This window comes from Dipodomys ordii, unplaced genomic scaffold (assembly GCF_000151885.1).
Source record: "Dipodomys ordii isolate 6190 unplaced genomic scaffold, Dord_2.0 Scaffold78, whole genome shotgun sequence".
NCBI lineage: Eukaryota > Metazoa > Chordata > Mammalia > Rodentia > Heteromyidae > Dipodomys > Dipodomys ordii.
The window spans coordinates 5,461,913-5,481,044 of NW_012267294.1; the positions used below are offsets into that span (position 1 = coordinate 5,461,913).

Here is a 19,132-nt window from a genome sequence, read left to right on the forward strand (position 1 = left end):
GCAGCAGGCCGGGCAACAGCAGCAGGCTGGGCAGCAGCAGCAGGCTGGGCAGCAGCAGCAGAGGCAGGGCAGCAGCAGAGGCAGGGCAGCAGCAGGCTGGGCAGCAGGCCGCGGGCAGGCAGCAGCTCTGCAGCATTTCCTGTGCTCGGATTTCTCAGGAGAGCAAGCAATGCAGAGGAGGCTGTGGGGACTAAGAGCCACCAGGGCCAAGCTGCCCAGTGCCCGTGGTCAGGCAGGTGGGAGTCAGAGACAGACAGAGACATGGACCACGGAGAGAGAGGGGGAAGAGAGATAGAGACACAAGTGCTCTCTCTCCCTCTCTCTGTCTCTTTGTCTCTGTCTCTGTCTCTCTCTCTCTCTTTCTCTCTCTCTCACACACACACACACACTCCAGAAGCATCCTGCCTTACATAGGGTTTGGCTCGGTCCAGGTCGGCGGCTGGCACCGTGGTGGACACGTGACCAGCAGCAACAGGGAGATAAATCCTCCTGGAGAGCCGGAAGTCCTCTCCAAACCCTGTCCGCGCGAGCCCACCCCAGCACATGGAAGCCTTCCCTTGGGAAAAGACCAGACCAGGACCCAGACCTGGAGAAGGAGGAGGACGGAAAAGAACCAGCACTGAGTCTGGGTTTGGGGTGGGGGAGAGGCAGGTGGAGGGGTGCCGTGTACTGAGGCCCGGACCAGGCTCCAACCCTCTGGGAGGCGCTGCGCCCCCCCCACCCGGGTCTGGGGCAGAGAGCTCTGCAGATACCTGGCACCCACCATATTCTAGAAGAGGCAAGCAGTGGCTTCTCAGACGTCTGACCCACCTCAGCAGTGCCCACCCCATGGCTCTTCTGCTCTTGCAGTCAGGAGTACCCAGCCAGGAGTACCCAGCCTGCTCAGCAGGGGGAGGGGAGGCTAGGAGCTGCACTTGGAGCCTCCCCTTCTTCATGTCCCCCTCCCCTCAGAGCGGACCCTTACCCCATCCCCACTCTCCTCTCTACCCGTGGGCCTGAACACACCCTCCACGCAGCCGCAGCCACGTCTGGTTGAGTTAGGCTGCAAGTAAAATGAAGACCAAAACCTAATTGACAACGTTTTTTAACCTTGCGAGGAGATTGCTAATGCTGTAGGCAGGGAGAGCTCTGCTCTGACACAAGCTGACTGTCTTCCCTCTCAGTGCACTTTCCAAATCGGGAGCGCCCTCCCTCCCCTCCTTCCCCTCCCCCTCTTGCCCCTCCTACCCCTCCACCCTCCCTTCTCTCCTTCCTTCCCTTCCCTTCCTTCCCCTCCCCAGGTCCTTCCTTCCCTTCCTTCCCTTCTTCCCCCTTTTCCCCTCCCTCCCTCTCCTTTCTCCCTCCCCTTCCTCCCTTTCTATCCTTCCATGACCCTCCCCCTCCCCCCCCAGCAACTGCATGACCACCTGGGTTTTCTGACCAGGGACCCCACTATGCTTTGATGGGAGCTGGGGATCTGACCCGCCCTGGAGACCAGATCCCTCTCTGAGCTCAGGGCTGACCCGCCCTGGAGGCCCCGTCCCTCTCTGAGTGGGGTGAAGCGCTGGTGGACTGCCATAGAGCTGACTCACACGTGCACCGGCCAGGCCTCAAGGAAGGGGTTACCTACATTGAGGCCACATGCAGAACTGGCAGACGCTAATAATCCACCAGAAAGATGAGGAAATGAAGCCAGGATGTGGCAGAGAATAGGAGCCAGGTCTCCGACCATTGCCCGCACCTCTCACCATCACTCAGTACCTCTCACCATCACTCAGTACCTCTCACCATCACTCAGTACCTCTAACCATCACTCAGTACCTCTCACCATCACTCAGTACCTCTCACCATCACTCAGTACCTCTGATCATCGCTGAGTACCTCTGACCATCGCTCAGTAACTCTCACCATCGCTCAGTACCTCTCACCATCACTCAGTACCTCTCACCATCACTCAGTACCTCTCACCATCACCCAGTACCTCTGACCATCGCTCAGTACCTCTGACCATTGCTCACTACCTCTGATCATCTCTTGGTGCCTTTCTTTCTCCATATTAGAGGAGGGCAGTAGGAATGCAAAAATAAATAATCTTTTCTTTAAAATGTTTATAATATTAACGTGGCTTTGTAGGAAATAAATATTTGGAAGCAAATTATGGGGCAGTGAAGGATTCTGTCTCTTTCGTTTTGTGTGTGTGTGTGTGTGTGTGTGTGTGTGTGTGTGTTTGGTCGGTCGTGGGGCTTGAACTCTGGGCTTGGGTGCTGTCCCTGCACTCTTCAGCTCAAGGCAAGTGCTCTATCCCTTGAGCCACAGCACCACTTCCGGTTTTCTTGTGGTTTTATTGGAGATAAGAGTCTCATGGACTTTCCTGCCCTGGCTGGCTTTGAACTGTGATCCTCAGATCTCAGCCTCCTGAGTAGCTAGGATTACAGGCGTGAACCACCGGCGCCTGGCTCGTGTCTCTTTCAAAAGCTCTAACTCTCTGAACTTGCCTGCCAGCCTAGAGGGGGAAGAAACGCAAAGGTGAGCTGCACAACTTCCCTGCTGAGCGCCTGCTGGGCGCTCATAGCTGGCGCTCTCCCACTTGAGCCACAGCACCACTTCCAGTTTTCTGGTGGTTTATTGGAGATAAGTGTCTCACAGATGTTCCTGCCTGGGCTGGCTTTGAACCTCAATCCTCAGATGTCAGCCTCTGAGCAGCTAGGATGACAGGCTTGAGCCACCAGCACAGGCGTCTGGCTCTCAGGCGGCCAGGCCTGCTGTGAGGGCAGCATGGGTTTCTCTGCCCAGCCTGCGCTGTTTCCCAGGGTTGGATCCTCACTTCCAGGAAAGGCCAAGCCCCTCCCCTGTGACAGATTCTCCCACAGAGCCATGGAGAGTTCGCAGTCTCAGGACTCCGGCTGCTCTACTAATGAAAGGAAACCAGACAAACTGCCAAAGCTAATTAATGTGACAGATCTGGAAAAGGCTCTGTGGACTCGGGGAGGTCTTCATTCTTGATTTCAACAGACTGTGAGGATCGGCAGAGCATGCTGGGGGTCAGAGCGCTGCAGCCCCTGGAGGGAACAGATGTCCACCGGATTCTAGCTCCACTGGGCAGAGCTGAAGTCTCCTTCCTGCCCTGGCCAGCCCTGCCCACATCTCTGCTGTGTGTGGGCTCCATGCTGGTCTGCCGTCTGCCCGGCCTCTACCAGCACCGCCGTCTGCCCGGCCTCCACCAACATCGCCATTCGTACATCTGGGAAGCGTGGTAGACTTTCCATATTCACTCTATTCATGCAGCCACACAGAGGCCAGGCCCCTCAGCTGACAAGCAGTAGGACCAGAACCCAGCTCTTTCTCATTGCATCTTTCTTTCCTTTGTTCGCCCATTCAGTAGTTTGGGTGTTTACTTACTATTTGGTATTTTTGTGCTCCTCTTGAGGCTTGAACTCGGGACCTTGCACTCTGCCTTGGCTTTTTCTGCTCGGGGCTGGTCCTCTGCCACGAGGGCCACCCCTCTGCTGCTCGCTTGTCCCTGGTGAGTTGGTATTGAGCATCTCTGGGGTTCATCACGGCGTGAGCTAGTGGAGCCCGGCTCACCTGGCCTTTATTGGAGTGCCGTGAAGATCCCACGCGTGCCAGTCAGCCCCCAGGGGCAGCCATGCCAGTCCCATCCACGGTGGCCATCCACGCTTGCCACAGGGTGCCACGCCCCACAGAGGAGGCCTCGCTGGGGAGAGGCCGCCGGGGAGAAGATTTCAAATGAGCTCCTCCACCTCTGGCTGCATCCCCACCATGTCCTCAGCGGGAAACGAGCGTCCAGGACAGAATTCTCTCTGAGTTTTTCTCTCCTGTCCCGGCCCCTCCCCTGCCCTCTTCCCTCCTCCTCCCCCCTTCCCCTCTGCTCCTCTGTAGTCTGGCTCTCCAGGAATTCCCCCCCCCCGCCCCGTCTCCCCACTCTGGGTGACCGAGGCCTCAAATGCTGAACAATACTAATATTAATAGTTAAGAGTTCTAAATATATTCAAGGTATTTATTTGGTGCTTGCTCTGTGCCCTCTGTTGCTTGCTTAATATGGATTATGGCCTGAAAAAATTAAAATTGTCTCTAAGTAGATGAACACAGAGGAATTTGCAATTCAACATGACAGTGTATGAGTACAATGCATCTTGACTAAAGTCCTAATCAAGAGCCTAAAGTCCTGAGTTCAAGTCCAGTACCAGCATAAAAAAAGGTGGGGGGGCTGGGAAGGTAGCTCAGTGGTAGAGCGCTTGCCTTGCATACTTGAGGCCCTGGGTTCAATTCCTCAGCACCACATAAGCAGGAAAAAAAAGCCGGAAGTGGTGCTGTGGCTCAAGTGGTAGAGCGCTAGTGTTGAGCTGAAGAGTTGAGGGACAGCGCCCAAGCCCAGAGTTCAGGCGCCACGACCGGACCCAAGAAGAAGAAGAAGAGGAGGAGGAGGAGAACGAAAAGGAAAAGGAGAGAAGAAAGAAAGAAAGAAAACAAAACAAAACAAAAAAAGAATAAGAGGACATGGCTACTAAAAAGGCTGAGATCTGAGGATCTCAGAAAGATGGACCTCATGCTATTGATTGGAATTGCATAGACTTTCCCATCCAGCCTGGCTTCAATCTCATCCTCAGACCTCAGCCTTGTGCATGGCTGGGCTTGCAGGGGTGAGCATGACCCTGGGCTGTCAGGTGAGACTTGAACTGGAAGGAAGGACTAGAGGGGTGGGTGCAGCTATACCAGGCTGTGGGGGCTGCCGGGCCAGTAGCAACAGCAGCAGCGTGTGTGTGTGTGTGTGTGTACGTGTGTGTACGTGTGTGTGTACGTGTGTGTACGTGTGTGTGTGCGCGTGTGTGTGTACGTGTGTGTGTGCGCGTGTGTGTGTACGTGTGTGTGTGCGTGTGTGTGTGTACGTGTGTGTGTGTGTGTGAGAGAGAGAGAGGAAGAGGAGGAGAAGGAAGCCAATTTATATCCTTGCTGAGAGCAAAGATAAAGGACAAGGTAAAGAATGGGGTTCAGGCCCCAGCTCCTTAACTAAGCTGGGAAGTAAGAGGCAAGGGGAGCCCCAAACCTGCCCTCAGAACTCCTAGAATCTGCGAAGCACAGGCTGCAGCTCTGTGAAAAGTTTCTTTCTAAGAATCAACTGCTAGGGGCTGGGAAGGTGGCTCAGTGGTAGAGCGCTTGCCTTGCATGCCTGAGGCCCTGGGTTCGATTCCTCAGCACCATATAAGCAAAAAGAAAAAAGCTAGAAGTGGCGCTGTGGCTCAAGTGGTAGAGCGCTAGCCTTGAGCTGAAGAGCTGAGGGACAACGCCCAGGCCCAGAGTTCAGGCCCCACAACCAGACCCCCCCCAAAAAAGAATCAACTGCTAATTTCCCCCCCCCATACAGGCATAATGGTGATGTGGGTGTGGGGATGTGGGTGTGGTGATGCGGGTGTGAGGATGCAGGTGTGAGGATGTGGGTGTTGTGATGGAGTGGTGATGTGGGTGTGGAAGTGATCTGGGTGTGGTGATGTGTGGTGATGTGGGTGTGGGGATGTGGGTGTGGTGATGTCAATGTGGTGGTGATGCAGGTGTGGTGGTGATGTGAGTGTGGTGGCACTGGCATGGTGGTGAATCCTGTAAGTTTGTGACAGTAACCGAGTCCTGATAATAACTGAGTCCTTACTGCAAAATCACACAGCTCATGACAGTAACCGAGTCCTTACTGAGATCACAGAGCTCATTATAGTAATGGAGTCCTTACTATGAGATCATATGGCTCACAAGAGTAACCAAGTCCTTACTCTGATCACACAACCTTTGATAGTAATGGAGTCCTTACTGTGAGATCACACAGCTCACGAGAGTAACTGAGTCCTAGCCGGGTGCTGGTGGCTCACACCTGTAATCCTAGCTACTCAGGAGGCTGAGATCTGAAGATCACCGTTCAAAGCCAGCCCAGGCAGGAAAGTCCATGAGACTCTTATCTCCAATAAAACCACAAGAAAACTGGAAGTAGTGCTGTGGCTCAAGCAGTAGAGCACTCGCCTTGAGCTGAAGAGCGCAGGGACAGCGCCCAAGACCAGAGTAACCAAGTCCTTGCTGCGCGATCACACAGCTCCCGAGGAAGGCAGGGTTGTCCCACTCCTCCCTCCCTTTCTACTCTCTGTTCTTTTCTCTGTCCTCATGGTCTTCCCCTCGTGCCCAGTGCTGGCCCACTGGGAGGGACTGCTCAGGGTGGGACCGGCATGGCCTTGATTTGGCTTGGGGCTCCCCCAAATTAACCAGGTGCCCACAGAACACAGGGTGGGAGCCTTAGTGGTGAACATCAGGAATGGCTGAAAAGGGTTGGTGACCTCCAGAGGTCCTGCCCAGGCCTGGCTGGTCAGCAGAGCTACCTTGCACTGCTGCTGAGGAGACAGGCGTAGGGCCTGGGCAGGGTAGGGAGGGGAGAGCCTCAGGAGGAGGGGGGGCTGGAGAGGAGGAGGCCTGGGGAGAAGAGGGATTGGGAAGAGGGGGGTGGGGAGGAGGAGGCCTGGGGAAGAAGGGGGTGGGGATGCGAGGGCCTGGGAGGAGGAGGGTGGGGAGGAGGGGACCTGGGAAAGGGGGGGGGGGAGGAGGGGGGTAGGGAGGCGACCAGGGAGGAGGAGGCTGGGCAGGAAGGTTGCCTCAGTTTAGCTGCAGATCTGTGGGAACATATTTCATTTCATTCTGAGTAGTTTCTTACACCCACACACACACACATACACACACACACACACACACGTGTGTGCACACACATACACATGCGCACGGAGGCAGGGATAAAGACAGACAGACATCCAGACACACTCCTGAGCGCACCTGGAGTTTTCCGTCACCTTCACCTCTCCACCCCTTGGCCACTGAGCTTTGGGGGTGCGGAAGGCTTTGGGGTTTCAAACCAGCTGGAGCCCACGGACTCTGCTTGAGGGGCTTCCACGGCTCCACGGAGCGGGGAGCCCAGAACAGGATGGAGCCCTGTCTAGCCCCGAGGACAGGCACAGGGGACATATAGGACATACGCAGCGGACACACCCGAGGACAGGCTTGAGGGGGGGGTAGGCCCATGGGGGAGGGGGCCTATGGGGCAGGCTGCCCGCAGGAGGGGTTGAGGGATGGGTTGGCCTGGTTTGTCTGTAGACAATTCTTTGGCTTCTTGCAGGTAAAATTTGCCAAATCGCGATTGCTTTCCTCACACTGTGTTCCTGGGGGCCAGGGCTGGCGGCTGAGCGGAGGGGGGTTCCAGGGCTGGTGGCTGGGGGGGGGGGCGAGGAGAGGGGTCCAGGGCTGGTGACCGGCCATCCACTATTCATCACACTCAGCAGCTGGAGCCTCACAACAACGTGAGTGGCGAGGGAGATACCACCCTTGGGTTGTGGGGCCTCCGGGGTTGGGAGCAGAACACCTCAGGCTCCCTGTGGCCAGGCTAGGGCATCCAGCCAAGAAAGCACTGCCCAGGCCAAGCCCCCCCCATGCTGACACCCTCTGTCCCCCAACAAGGCCAGGCCTAGACACACAAACACCCAGCCTTCCTTCCTTGGTGGCTGATTTTGTGCTGGTCCTGGGGCTTGAGCCCAGGATCTGGATGATGTCCCTTAGCTTTTGTGCTCAAAGTTGGTGCTCTGCCACTTGAGCCACAGATCCACTTCTGGCTTTTTGGTTAATCGAAGATAAGAGTCTCCCAGACTTTCCTACCCAGGCTGGCTTTGAACGTCAGTCCTCAGATCTCAGCCTCCTGAGCAGCCAGGAGGACAGGGGTGGCCACGGGGGCCCTCACCAGGGGCGGTCCTCCTGGGGGAGGGGTGCAGGTACCCACTGGGTGCAAGCCTTGCCACAGCAAGGCTGGTCCAGAGGCAGCTGGAACTCAGGGAGCCCTTTGGCAATGAATTATGAATCGGTGACCTTTCCTGGGTTAATTACTCCCACTGCTGGGTGGTCTGGCTCTGGGCGAGGCCCTGCTGTCAGCCAGGGAAGCGGGCTGGGCTCTTCTGCTTTCATCCACCCTGAGCCTTGTGGGGGTTTCTTAGACAGGAAACGTCTCTCGCTGTGATGAGGGTCATACCAAGCTCAGGGGCAGAGCCCCCCATGGCCTCCCCTAATCCTTTTCACCTTGTAAATTTCCCTTAGCTCCTTATGAGCTCAGTGACCTGGCTTGCTTTCCAAAGTGGAGCCGGAGGATTGTCAACCAAGGTGTTGACAGGAACAGCTCCATAATTCCTGTGCAGGTGTGTAGGTATGCACAGGTGTGGTGTTCATGCGTTGTGTGGTGTATGCGCACATGCGTGTTATATGCTGTGCACATGTGTGCTGTGTGCTGTGTGAGGTGTGTGTAGTGTCTGTGCATGTCGTGGTGTGTAGGTGTGCATGTATGTGTGTGCATGTGTTGTATATTTGCATACTTGTGATGTGTGTGGTATGGTGTAGTGTGCATACCTGTGCTGTATGTCTGCAGGTATGTGATGTGTTCATGTGTATGGTGTGTATTTTGGTGTGTGTACATATATATGTGTGCATGCATGTTTGTGTGTATGTGCCTATGGTGTGTGTGTGCATGTGTCTGTGGTATGTGTGCATGTTTGTGTGTCTATGGTGTGTGCATGCATGCATGTTGTCTCTTGCTGTGTGCATGTGTGTGTGCATGCACATGCATGTTCGTGTGGTGCGTCAGGCGGTTGAATTGCATGCAATGACCTGCGGCTGGTGTCCGAAGCAGAGGGAGAGGAAGTGTCCCGGCAAGTTAAAATCCTGGTGTGTTTGAAGCGAGCTGGGGAGGATCCAGGTTCCTCCAGGCACCAGAAGGAGGATTGCCAAGCTGGACCTCCCTGGACAAAGCTGAACCATGGCTGCTCATCACAGCTCAGAAGGATGCAGTCACACCGAAGACAAGCCAGATTCCTCCGTGGGAGCAGAAGCGTTTTAGCACTCAATACCTGCTTTCTATGAAGTGCTACATTGTTTTTCCTTTTGTCCTTAACAAGATCCTTCTCCCTTTGTCTAACACGGAAGAACATTTCAATGCTGTTCACATCGTCGAATATTAAAATTGCATCATGGGTTTCTCTCTGACTCATCTCCATCTTCCATGGTCGTGCGAGTCAGCATGTGACACACAGGTGTGGTCAGGACCTGGGAGAGCACGGAGGACGCCGAGGAAGCTTCAGAGCGGCCCCAGCCCCCCCCCCCCAGGCCTGAGATTTCACATGCATAAAAAGGCCAGGAATCCATCACAAATGGCAGAAAATTACATTCCATTAATTTCAGAGCCTTAGACTCTGACAGCTCAATCCTTAAAAGCGGTGGCTTCTAGGATGTTCAAGAAAGAAACTAAAAGCTATTTTGCTTATCTAGCTCATATTTTAGAAGAATACATTTCACTGCATTACCCAGAGAGATTTGGCTCCAATCCTATTGGTCTGTTTAGAGTCCTCGACTTCAACTTGGAGACAGAAGCTTAGAAATTATGGGTGAGGTTGTAAAGGAGATTTTTTTTATATCAGAACCAAATTAAGAAAAATCAAATGCCTTTCAACAGAACTGAATTACTTGAGAAACAGAGGTTTTGAAAAGGGACTCAGACGTTTAGAACTCATCTCCTCTCCGTAGTGCTGATACTTGTTCCTTCACCTGTGGCTTGGATTTCTCTTGTGACAAGAGAAGCAATCCCCTCTAAGAAAGATCATTCCATTTTCAAGCAGTTTACCTGAAAAAATGGGTTCTTCTACAAGAGCAGTCATGAATTCCAGTCAGGCGCCATTAACTCACACCTGTAATCCTAGCAATCAGAAGGCTGAGACCTGAGGATCAGAGTTAGGAGTCAGCATGAGCAGAAAAGTCCAGAAAAGTTAACCAGGTAAAAGCTGTGGGGTGCAAGTGGTAGAGCGCCAGCCTTGAGCGGAAAAGGCTCAGCAAGGCATACGCAAGCCCAGGATTGGCACAGAAGATGAAGGAGCGAAATCTCAGCTTTGGGATGAAGAGGCCAACTGCCCACGCCCTCCACACAACACAACAGCGGGTATCAAATCCTTGCCTGGTCCTCGGCCTGGCTGCTCCCACATCTCCCAGGAATCCTCCTGGCCTTCCCCGAAGGTGGCCCTTCCAGCCCACCACGACTTCTTTCCTCCTTCTCTAGTGAGGAGATGATGTTCCTTTAATGAAAACAGAGCCCGCACCTGGAACCCACTGTGGGTGAGTGAGTACAGCTAACTCAACACTGTCTTTTGTGTCTCAACTCTGTTCTGTAGAGCCACCACAAGGCTGCTTATCCTGGAGTGCTTCACAGGTCAATCCATACTGTCTCTAAAGATCAGGAGAAGACAGACAGACAGACAGACAGACAGCAGATATCCTCTGTAGGTGGTGAACACACCCTGTCACTCTGGATTGCTTCCCACAGGTGATCTACTGAGGAGTTTTAACCGACTGGCTCTGGCGTTCTCTTTCTCCTGGCGGGAGTCTTCGATGCGGTCTCCAAGAAGGAGGGTGAGGCAGACTCAGCTCTGCTCTTGTCTCTAGGGCTAAGAAGGGATGCTGTCGCTCCCCAGCCCAAGACAGGCCTGACTTGGGAGGTTCTGAGCCATTTTTCAAGTACTCATGAGTTACTTCTTGATAGTTTGAGTTTGTTATCCAGTTTAGAACTTCTGCCATTTCTCTGAGTATTAGAAATCTTCATATTCAAACATATCTGGGGTGGGATTGGTGGCTCACGCCTGTAATCCTAGCTACTGTGGAGGCTGAGATCTGAGGATCATAGTTTAAAGCCAGCCTAGGCAGGAAAGTCCCTGAGACTCTTATCTCCCTCTCAAAAGACAGCAAAAAGCTGGACATGGAGTGCGACTCCAGTGGTAGAGTGCCAGCCTTGAGCAGAAAAGTTAAGTGAGCACAAGGTCCTGAGTGCAAGCTCAACAGACAATAAGTGTGGGTGGGGAGGGACAGGCCACTGTGTTCCTTTTTCAGATAAGAATTCAAGGCTCAGGCTAGAGAGTATGCTCAATGTCTGCACTGACCTTGGGTTCAAAGCTGGCATGGTCTGATGTAGGAAGAGTGTACAGGCAGGTGGGGCTTGTGCCACAAGGACAGGACAAACCCAGCAGCAGCATCCTGAATGGGGCCGGCTCACCGGTCCCCGGTGTCCCTCTGCCCAGGGCAAGAGGGAGGCCCCTGCAGACGGGGCACCGGGGGTGGGCAGTGGAGAGGATGGGGGGAGGGTACCGCTCACTGAGCTGGGTCCGACCCGGGTATTGCCCCTCCACCAATCCCTGCCTCTGTCCCCAGCACCCAGTGCCCCGCACCAGCCATTCTGATCTACAATCCAGCCTCCCTGCTTCAAGTTAACTTCATGTCCACAGAGGACACAGACTGAGAGGCTCTGGAAAATCAAGCTTTTTGCTTGCCTTGCATGCATGAGGCCCTGGGTTCGATTCCTCAGCACCACATAAGCAAACAGAAAAAAGCCGGAAGTGGCGCTGTGGCTCAAGTGGTAGAGCGCTAGCCTTGAGCTGAAGAGCTGAGGGACAGCGCCCAGGCCCAGAGTTCAGGCCCCACGACCAGACCCCTCTGCAAAAAAAAGAAAAGAAAAGAAAAGAAAACCAAGCTCTTAGGAACCACCACACGAGGATAAAAACCAGACTTGTCTGCCTCCCAGGCCGGTGTGCCCAGGGCTCTCAGCCCCATATTCACTGAGCAAAACTAACCACCAAGAACTAGTCACTCACTCTCAGGACACATTGGCACTACAGAAGAAGCCGGTGGACGGCCAGACCCGTAGTCAAGCCCAGCCCTTGGGAGGCGGGTGGAGGCAGAGGATCTGGATTGTGAGGCCAGCACGGGCTACTCAGTGAGGCTCTGTCTCCAAAAACCAACAAAGCTCAGGCTGGGGCACGGGCCCGTGGTTACCCAGGGCTTTCTGGGCTGATCCTGGAAGCTAATTATTATTCAAATAATGCACCAGGCTATTGTCTCTGATCTATTCAAAGTAAATAACTTCCAAATTGGGCTGTAAGTATTAATAGTAACAAATTATTTGCAGCTTCCACACTCCGGGGATGGTGACATAGGGCCCAAAGGTCATGTGCTGCGGCCGCAGCAGCTCGGACACGCCTGTCCCCCGGCCCCTCCCCCATTCTGACCCAGCCGGGCGGATGGAACCAGAACTCCGCTTCCAGGCTGTTTCCCGGGGTCCTCAAGCCCATTGTCGTTAGCCTTGCCCAATTAGTGAAACCCTGTCACCCTCACTGCTTAGGATGCTGTTGGAAGCCAGCCCGTAGAGAGGGAAGCTGGAGGGGAGAGTTAGGGTGTCCGTTCTGCACGACCGAAAGTCTCGGCTCCAAATTGACATGGCTCCTCTGCACACATTCGCTCGACTCACCTGCCATTACTAAACATCTGAATGCGATGTCATTATTGCTAGGCGTCTGTTTGTGTCGTCATCGCTAAACATCTGTGCGTGGCGTCAATCGGTTGGTGATGTCATTGCTAAACAGCAGTGCATGACGTCATTACTAGGCATCTGTGATGTCATTATACAACATCTGTGTGTGACATCATTGCTAAACGTCTGTGTGTGGCGTGATTGCTGAACATCTGTGTGTGATGTCAGATCCCAGCTATGCCACCACAGAAGTGAGCTGCAGAGACCTGGGCGGGGGAGGGAGGGCAGGCTGGGGAGCAAGAGAAGGCCCTGCCTCCCTGCTTGGGCGTGCTCACCCCTTCCCAGGCTCCTGGCTCGCAGAGGAGCTATGGAGAGGACTGCTGGCAGCCAGTAGCAGAGGCAGTGCTGGGTGAGGCAGGGCTGTGCTTCCCCAAACCAGTAGGCCTATGAGGCGTACACACACACACACACACACACACACACACACCACACGCATACACACACACAATGGAATTTTATTCAACCATCAGGAAGAATGAAGTCACGTCCTTTCCAGGGAGATGAGTGGGCCTGGACACAGTCACAGTGGGAAGGAAGCTTCCCCGAAGGACAGGGGTGTCCGCTTCCTCTCACGTGTGGATGTGACACGGAAAACAGAACTTCCATGCAGACACACACAGGCTCGTACGCGTATGCACGACCCAGCCCCTAAGTGTGGCTCAGGCTGTGGGGAGGTGTGGCATTGAAGGGGGAGTTAGTGGAGGGGTTGACCGGAAGGGGATGGGGACACTCAAGGAAAAGGAAGTGGGGATCATGAAGTGGAGGGCAGGGGAGGAAGGAGGAAGGAAGGGGGAGGGAGGGCGGGCGGAAGGGGTGACTCTGAGCAAACCGCACTAGACATATAAATGGACATGTGAAATTGTGCATCCATCTGTAGAGTTTGCAAATGATTTGTCTTTTCCAAAGACAGAGAGGCAGGTGTTGGCAGCTCACGCTTGTAATCCTAGCTAATCAAGGGACTGAAATCTGAGGGTCACAGCTCAAAGCCAGCCCAGGCAAAACAAAGTCAAGACTCTTACCTCCAACTAAGCAGCAAAAAGTGGGAAGGAGAGCTGTGGCTCAAGTGGTAGAGTGCCAGCCTTGAGTGAAAAAGCCAAATGAGAGCTCAGAGCCCTGAGTTTAAGCCCCAGCACTGGCAATAATAATAGTAATAATAATAATAATAATAATACAGAGAAGATGTGGAGTTATCCCTGCCACAGTACTCTGTGCTTGATTTTAATCATTTTGCAAGCAAGCATGGCCTGGGTGACCCTAGGCACTGCACCTGAGATTTTCTTGCCTCTGTGCCCAACTGGAAAAGGTTGGAAATTGTTGATTTCAGGGAAGACCTCTGCCCTACTTGATGCCCATTCTTTTCACCAAATGAAGACATACTGGCTCTAAAACCTCAGGCTGCTTAGAGAAAGTGTCCAGCAGTCACTCACATCATAGTATGAATCATAGGGTACACTTGCTCAGGAATAAAGCATGCTGAAGATCGCACATGAATGGAGATAATTCTGAATTTTTCTATATAAAAAACAAGGACTAAAAAAAAGTTAAACTTTAAAGTGAAGCTTTAAATAGCGCTGAGAGCTTTGAGTTAATAATTTTATGCAAAATATTGTTCACACTAGCAAGCAGCTTCCAAAATGAGTGACAAAGTAGGCAGCCGATTCTCCTTTTTTTTCCTCTCTCTCTCTCTCTGCTGTTGTGGCAAACTGGGGTTTTATTTTCTCAGTTCCTTTTCTTGCTGTTAGGTATTTTTAATGTAGTATCATATAAGAAGAGTCAGACAGACAGACAGTGTCAGAGTTCATCCTTCATGGTAGCCAGGAGGTAGAAACAACCAAAGAGAAGAAGAAGATGAAGCATCCGCGGTAACTGGGTGCCATGTTGCTCAGACTGCAGGAGCAGGGGAATCACACGGCAGGGAATTCCACACACCAGGCAGGAGTTTGAACCCTGTGACCCACACTGGTGCAGTCACAGCTCAGACACGAGTGGACATTTTGCCTAACTGGAATGGGACTTGCCTGTTAGCCAGTCCAAAGATCACTCGGCCCCCAACATGGTTGCCAGGAGCCTCTGTCCTTGGGGGCTGGGGGCGGGCAGAAGCAGCAAGTGTGGTTGTGCGTCAGGTGCTGTTCTGGTCTGGGAGGTGTCCTTCCCCCACACAGGCCCTGTGCAGCCTGACCCCCCCTGACCCTGCGCCCCTGCTGGCAAAGGTCTACTGACCACCCCCCCTCAGAGACAGCACCCTGTAGACTATGCATCATGAAGGTAAGACCAAGGTTAACAGAGCGGCTGAGCCATGCCGTGTGTGAGAACACTCTGAAATGTTAAAGTACAGTTAGAACTTGGCATCTGCATGTGCATGTGTGCACACCTGTGTGTGTATGTGCTTGTGTGAGTGCATGTGCGCGTGTGCTTACATATGCCGTACTGGGGCTTGAACTCAGGGTCTGGCAGTCTCACTTGACTTTTTCACTCAAGACTGGCAGCTCCTACTTGAGCCATGCCTCCACCTCAGGCTTCTTGATGAGTGATGGGAGATAAAGAGTCTCACAAAGTTGTCTGGCCTGGCTTTGAACCATGATCCTCAGATCGCAGCCTCTTGAGTAGCTGGGGTTAGGAGCGTGTAGACAGCACCCAGCTGGCTGTGGTGGTCTTGTCCTTGGCAGCAGCCAGCATCGTGCATCCCATTTTCCCACACGGCTGTGGTGGCCCAAGAAGCCCAGTCCCGTGGGAGCACAGCCTCACCACCGCATCGGACTAGGCATCACTCTGAATTCCACCTTGCAGGGGAAATTCAATGGCAACGTATTTCCAGAGCAAGCAAACTGTCTTCAACCAGAGCACCGTCTCCAGTGGGTCGGCTTCACAGAACATTGAACCCCGTCTTCAAACACACAAGGTTCTGTTTCTTCTGTGTGCACGCAGCGGAGAGGCATGGTAACTTCGGACTGGACTCCATTCTTCACGCGTGCTCAGCCTCCAGCTCTGCGCCTGCGCTTAGCTGGGAGTCGGCGAGGAGAGGTCTTCACACCGGTCAGAAGCCAGGGAGCGGTCAGCAGGATGGGGATCTGGCTGGGCAGAGCCCTGTGGTCCTCCCTTCTCCCCCCCCACTGGGGCTGGGCAGCCCCCCCGGACCCCCAGGCCTGCTGAGAGGTCCCCCCTCTCCCCTGCTCTACTTCCCAGCCCTCTGCCAGGCCCTGCCTGCCGCAGCTGCGGCCACCAGTACCACTCATGGCCGTTCCAAGGGTAAACTTAGGGCAATGTCTACTTGGCTTTAGAAGAAAGTCTAGGCTATACCAGGTACCAGGGGCTGACACCTGTAAGCCCAGCTATGCGGGAGACTGAGATCTGAGGATGGCAGTTCGAGGCCAGCCCAGGCAAGGAGGCCATGAGATTCATATCCGATTAACCACCAACAAGTAGACGCAGAGCTGCGTCTCAAGCTCAAGTCGGGCTTCCACCGTGGGTGGAAAAGTTAAGCAAGAGAGACTGGCCCAGAGTTCAAGCCCCAGTCTCAGCTCCTCAAAAATAAACTACGAGAAGATAAAATGCATAATCCAAGCTGTGACTGTTGCACACTCTCTCTCCTACACACACACACACACACACACACACACCTTTGTGTCTGAAGTTTGTTCCCACCTCTGCTGTGGGAATCACAGAGTTGGGGTGATGCGGGGTGGTGGGGTCCCCTGACAGGGGTCTGCGGCCCAGCCTGGCTCTGTGGGCGGCTCCGTGCCTGGGAGCCGGCCATCCTGGCAGCCCACGGGTTGTGAGAAAGTTCTTCCTGAGGCGGCGCTGGGACCGGCTTCCCGCCACTCTCTCCCATCCCTGCTTGTGCCATCTGGAGTCCCTGGCACGGCCGCTCCCTCCTCACACAGCACCCCGGGGTGTATGAGGACAGCCCGCTCCCCAAGTTCGTGGGTGACTCGGTTTCCCAGCACTGCCCTGGCCACCACCCTGTCCTCTCAGCAGTCTAGGCCTGGTACCCGGGTGCCCTGTGACTCCAACAGCAGAGGCAAGAACAGGCCCCACGACCAACAGACCAGACCCAAAGGTCATAGAATCAGTCAAGGGGTGTGTGTGTGTGTGTGTGTGTGTGTGTGTGTGTGTGTGTGTGTGTGTGTGTCGGTGGGTGTATACATGCGAGTATGGAGGTTGGAACTCAGGGTCCTGCACTCTTTGTGTGCCTTGAACTTGAGCTCAGGGCCTGGACACTGTCCCTGAGCTTAGTAAGCTGGTTCACTGGAGTTAGAGTCTCACAGACTCTCCTGTCTTTGCTGACTTCACACAGGAATCCTCAAGTCTCTGCTCTGAGCAGCTGGGATTACGGACATGAGCACCAGGGCCGGCCACGCCTGCTGCTCTTGTCTTGGTGGGATCTTGGCAGGTTTGTCTAGCTGACCCTCAGCACCACGCCGTTCATGTTAAAGGCGACATGCGCAGCTTTGTCTGTGTTGTAGAATCTGCGTTGGGGATGGGCCCACGGCCCAAGTCGTGCTCACCCACTCACGCAGCAGTGCTGGCCACTGCATCTGGATGTGGCTGTTGAGCTGGTGAGCTCCGGGGACCAAAGTAAAGAGACCCCTCCGCAGCTCAGGGGCAGACACGCTTGAGTTCATGTCTCTCTGCTAGGGTTTGAACGGTCCCTCAAAACTTCCTGTGTTTGCAATAGCTAGGTGAGGGAAACAGCCCAGGTGCCCTGCAGCAAACGAGTGGATCCAAGAAACGGGGTACTTGCCAGGCACCAGTGGCTCACCCTGCCATCCAAGCCACTCAGGAGGCTGAGGTCTGAGGACTGCGGTTCAAAGCCCCTGGACAGAAAAGTCTGTGAGATTCTATCTCCAATAAAATACTCAGAAAAAGCTGGAAGTGGCGCTGTGGCTCAAGTGGTAGAGTGCTAGCCTTGAGCAAAAGAAGCTCAGGGACAGCGCCCAGACCCTGAGTTCAAACCCAGGACTGGCAAAAAAAAAAAAAAGTGGTACCTATGTACAGCGGAACTTCACACAGACATTAGAAAGAATAATATGTTATTTGCAGGGACATGGAGGGACCTAGAACAAATCATGTGACGTGAGGTAAGCCACGCCCGGAGAGACAGACAGCGCGTGTTTTTTCTCATATGCATAAGCTAGATCTAAAATATACCAGGACCTGATAACCTGCACAGTCTCTAGGCACTCACACACAGTGAGAACAAAGGAGGATGCTCTTAGAAGAGGAACACAAAGGTACAGTGCCAGTGGAGCTGTGGCTCAAAGTGATAGAGCTTTAGTTTTGATCTTAAAAGCTCAGGGACAATACCCAGGCTCTGAGTTCAAGCCCCACAACTGACCAAAAATGAATAAATTTAGCCGGGCACTGGTGGCTCAGGCCCATAATCCTAACTACTCAGGAGGCTGAGATATGAGGATTGCAGTTCAAAGCCAGCCTGAGCAGGAGAGTCTGTGAGACTCTTATCTCTAATAAACCACTCAGAAAACTGGAAGTGGTGCTGTGGCTCAAGTGGTAGAGTGCTGGCCTTGAGCTGAAGAGCTGAGGGACAGTGCTCAGGCCCACAGTTCAAGCCCCATGACCAACAGAAAAAAAGAAAAAAGAAAAAAGAGTGGGTTATGGGCCCTTTCGTCTGCTCTTGCCTACCTTCCACCATGCAACGGCGTGGCACAAATGCCACCAAATGTGGACACCAGCGGAATTCTCGTCATTGTGCTGAGCATGGAATTCCTGGTCAAATGCATTTGTGTATGTGCACGTGTGTATGCATGTGTGTATGCATGTGTGTGCACATGTGTGCAGGTGTGTGTGGGAGTGTTAGCTGCCTGGGATCTGCTTTCTCCTCTCAGAGGCTTGGAGCCCAGCTCCAGTGGGAGTGGACCTTGGGGGCCGTCCATGAGGCGCTCAGTCACCCCTGGTAGAGGAGTGAGCTCAGGATTCCTAGGGTGGAGCCAAGCCAGCAAGGCTGGAAAGAAGAGTGTGGAGTTGGCTCCACCACCAACACTTCCTCAAAGCCCAAGCCCCTCCCTGTGCCCGCCCCCCCCCAGGGTGAGCCCCCCCCCTTCCTTTCTGTGTAGGGGAACCAGGGTTCCCCAGGGGCCACACCTCAGGGGCTCACAGAGCCACATCCGCTCCTGGACCACATGGCTGGTCCCTGGCCAACCCCAGTGGGGCATCTGTGATGGCTGGGCCTCTCCTGCAGGCTGGCCGCTGAGTCAGGACCTTGGACAGGTCTGCATCTGGACCAAGCAGTTCATGCTGCTTAACTGCAGGCCGTACTTCACAGCACCTGTGACTTCCATGGTGTGAACACCCGTCACTGCCTAGTCAGCATATAACGGCAGTCACTTGTGACACACCTCCCCAAGACTTGGCTTTTGCCTTCGGCCCAAGCTAGCCCTGGCTTTCCACCACAGGGATCTTCTAGCACCTGTGCCTGGAAAAAAGGTCACTCTTGCTCAAACTCTGTGGCAAAGAGCTGTTAAAATGCAAATATCTGCAGACCACCATTGGGCATTCTGAATTGGCACAGGACAGGAGATGGGTCCCAGAAACCTGCAACATTAACACACGCCCGGGAAGACCCTGACATGGAGATGTGAGAGCCATACTTGAAAAGAGGAAGAGAGGGGCTGGGAAGGTGGCTCAGTGGTAGAGTGCTTGCCTTGCATTCCTGAGGCCCTGGGTTCGATTCCTCAGCACCACATAAGCAAAAAGAAAAAAGCCAGAAGTGGC

The 19,132-nt window shown here is 53.9% G+C and overlaps 1 protein-coding gene across 1 annotated transcript in view; it reads right to left on the minus strand.

The window, feature by feature from the left end:
* The window catches only part of Syt6 (synaptotagmin VI), a 59,478-nt gene extending 41,370 nt beyond the window's left edge, over positions 1–18,108 (minus strand). Inside the window, 2 exon segments of the mRNA XM_013024627.1 lie at positions 16,809–16,869; positions 18,044–18,108. Of these exon segments, the coding sequence (XP_012880081.1) occupies positions 16,809–16,869; positions 18,044–18,108 (126 nt within the window).
* Positions 18,109–19,132: the final 1,024 nt, after the last annotated feature.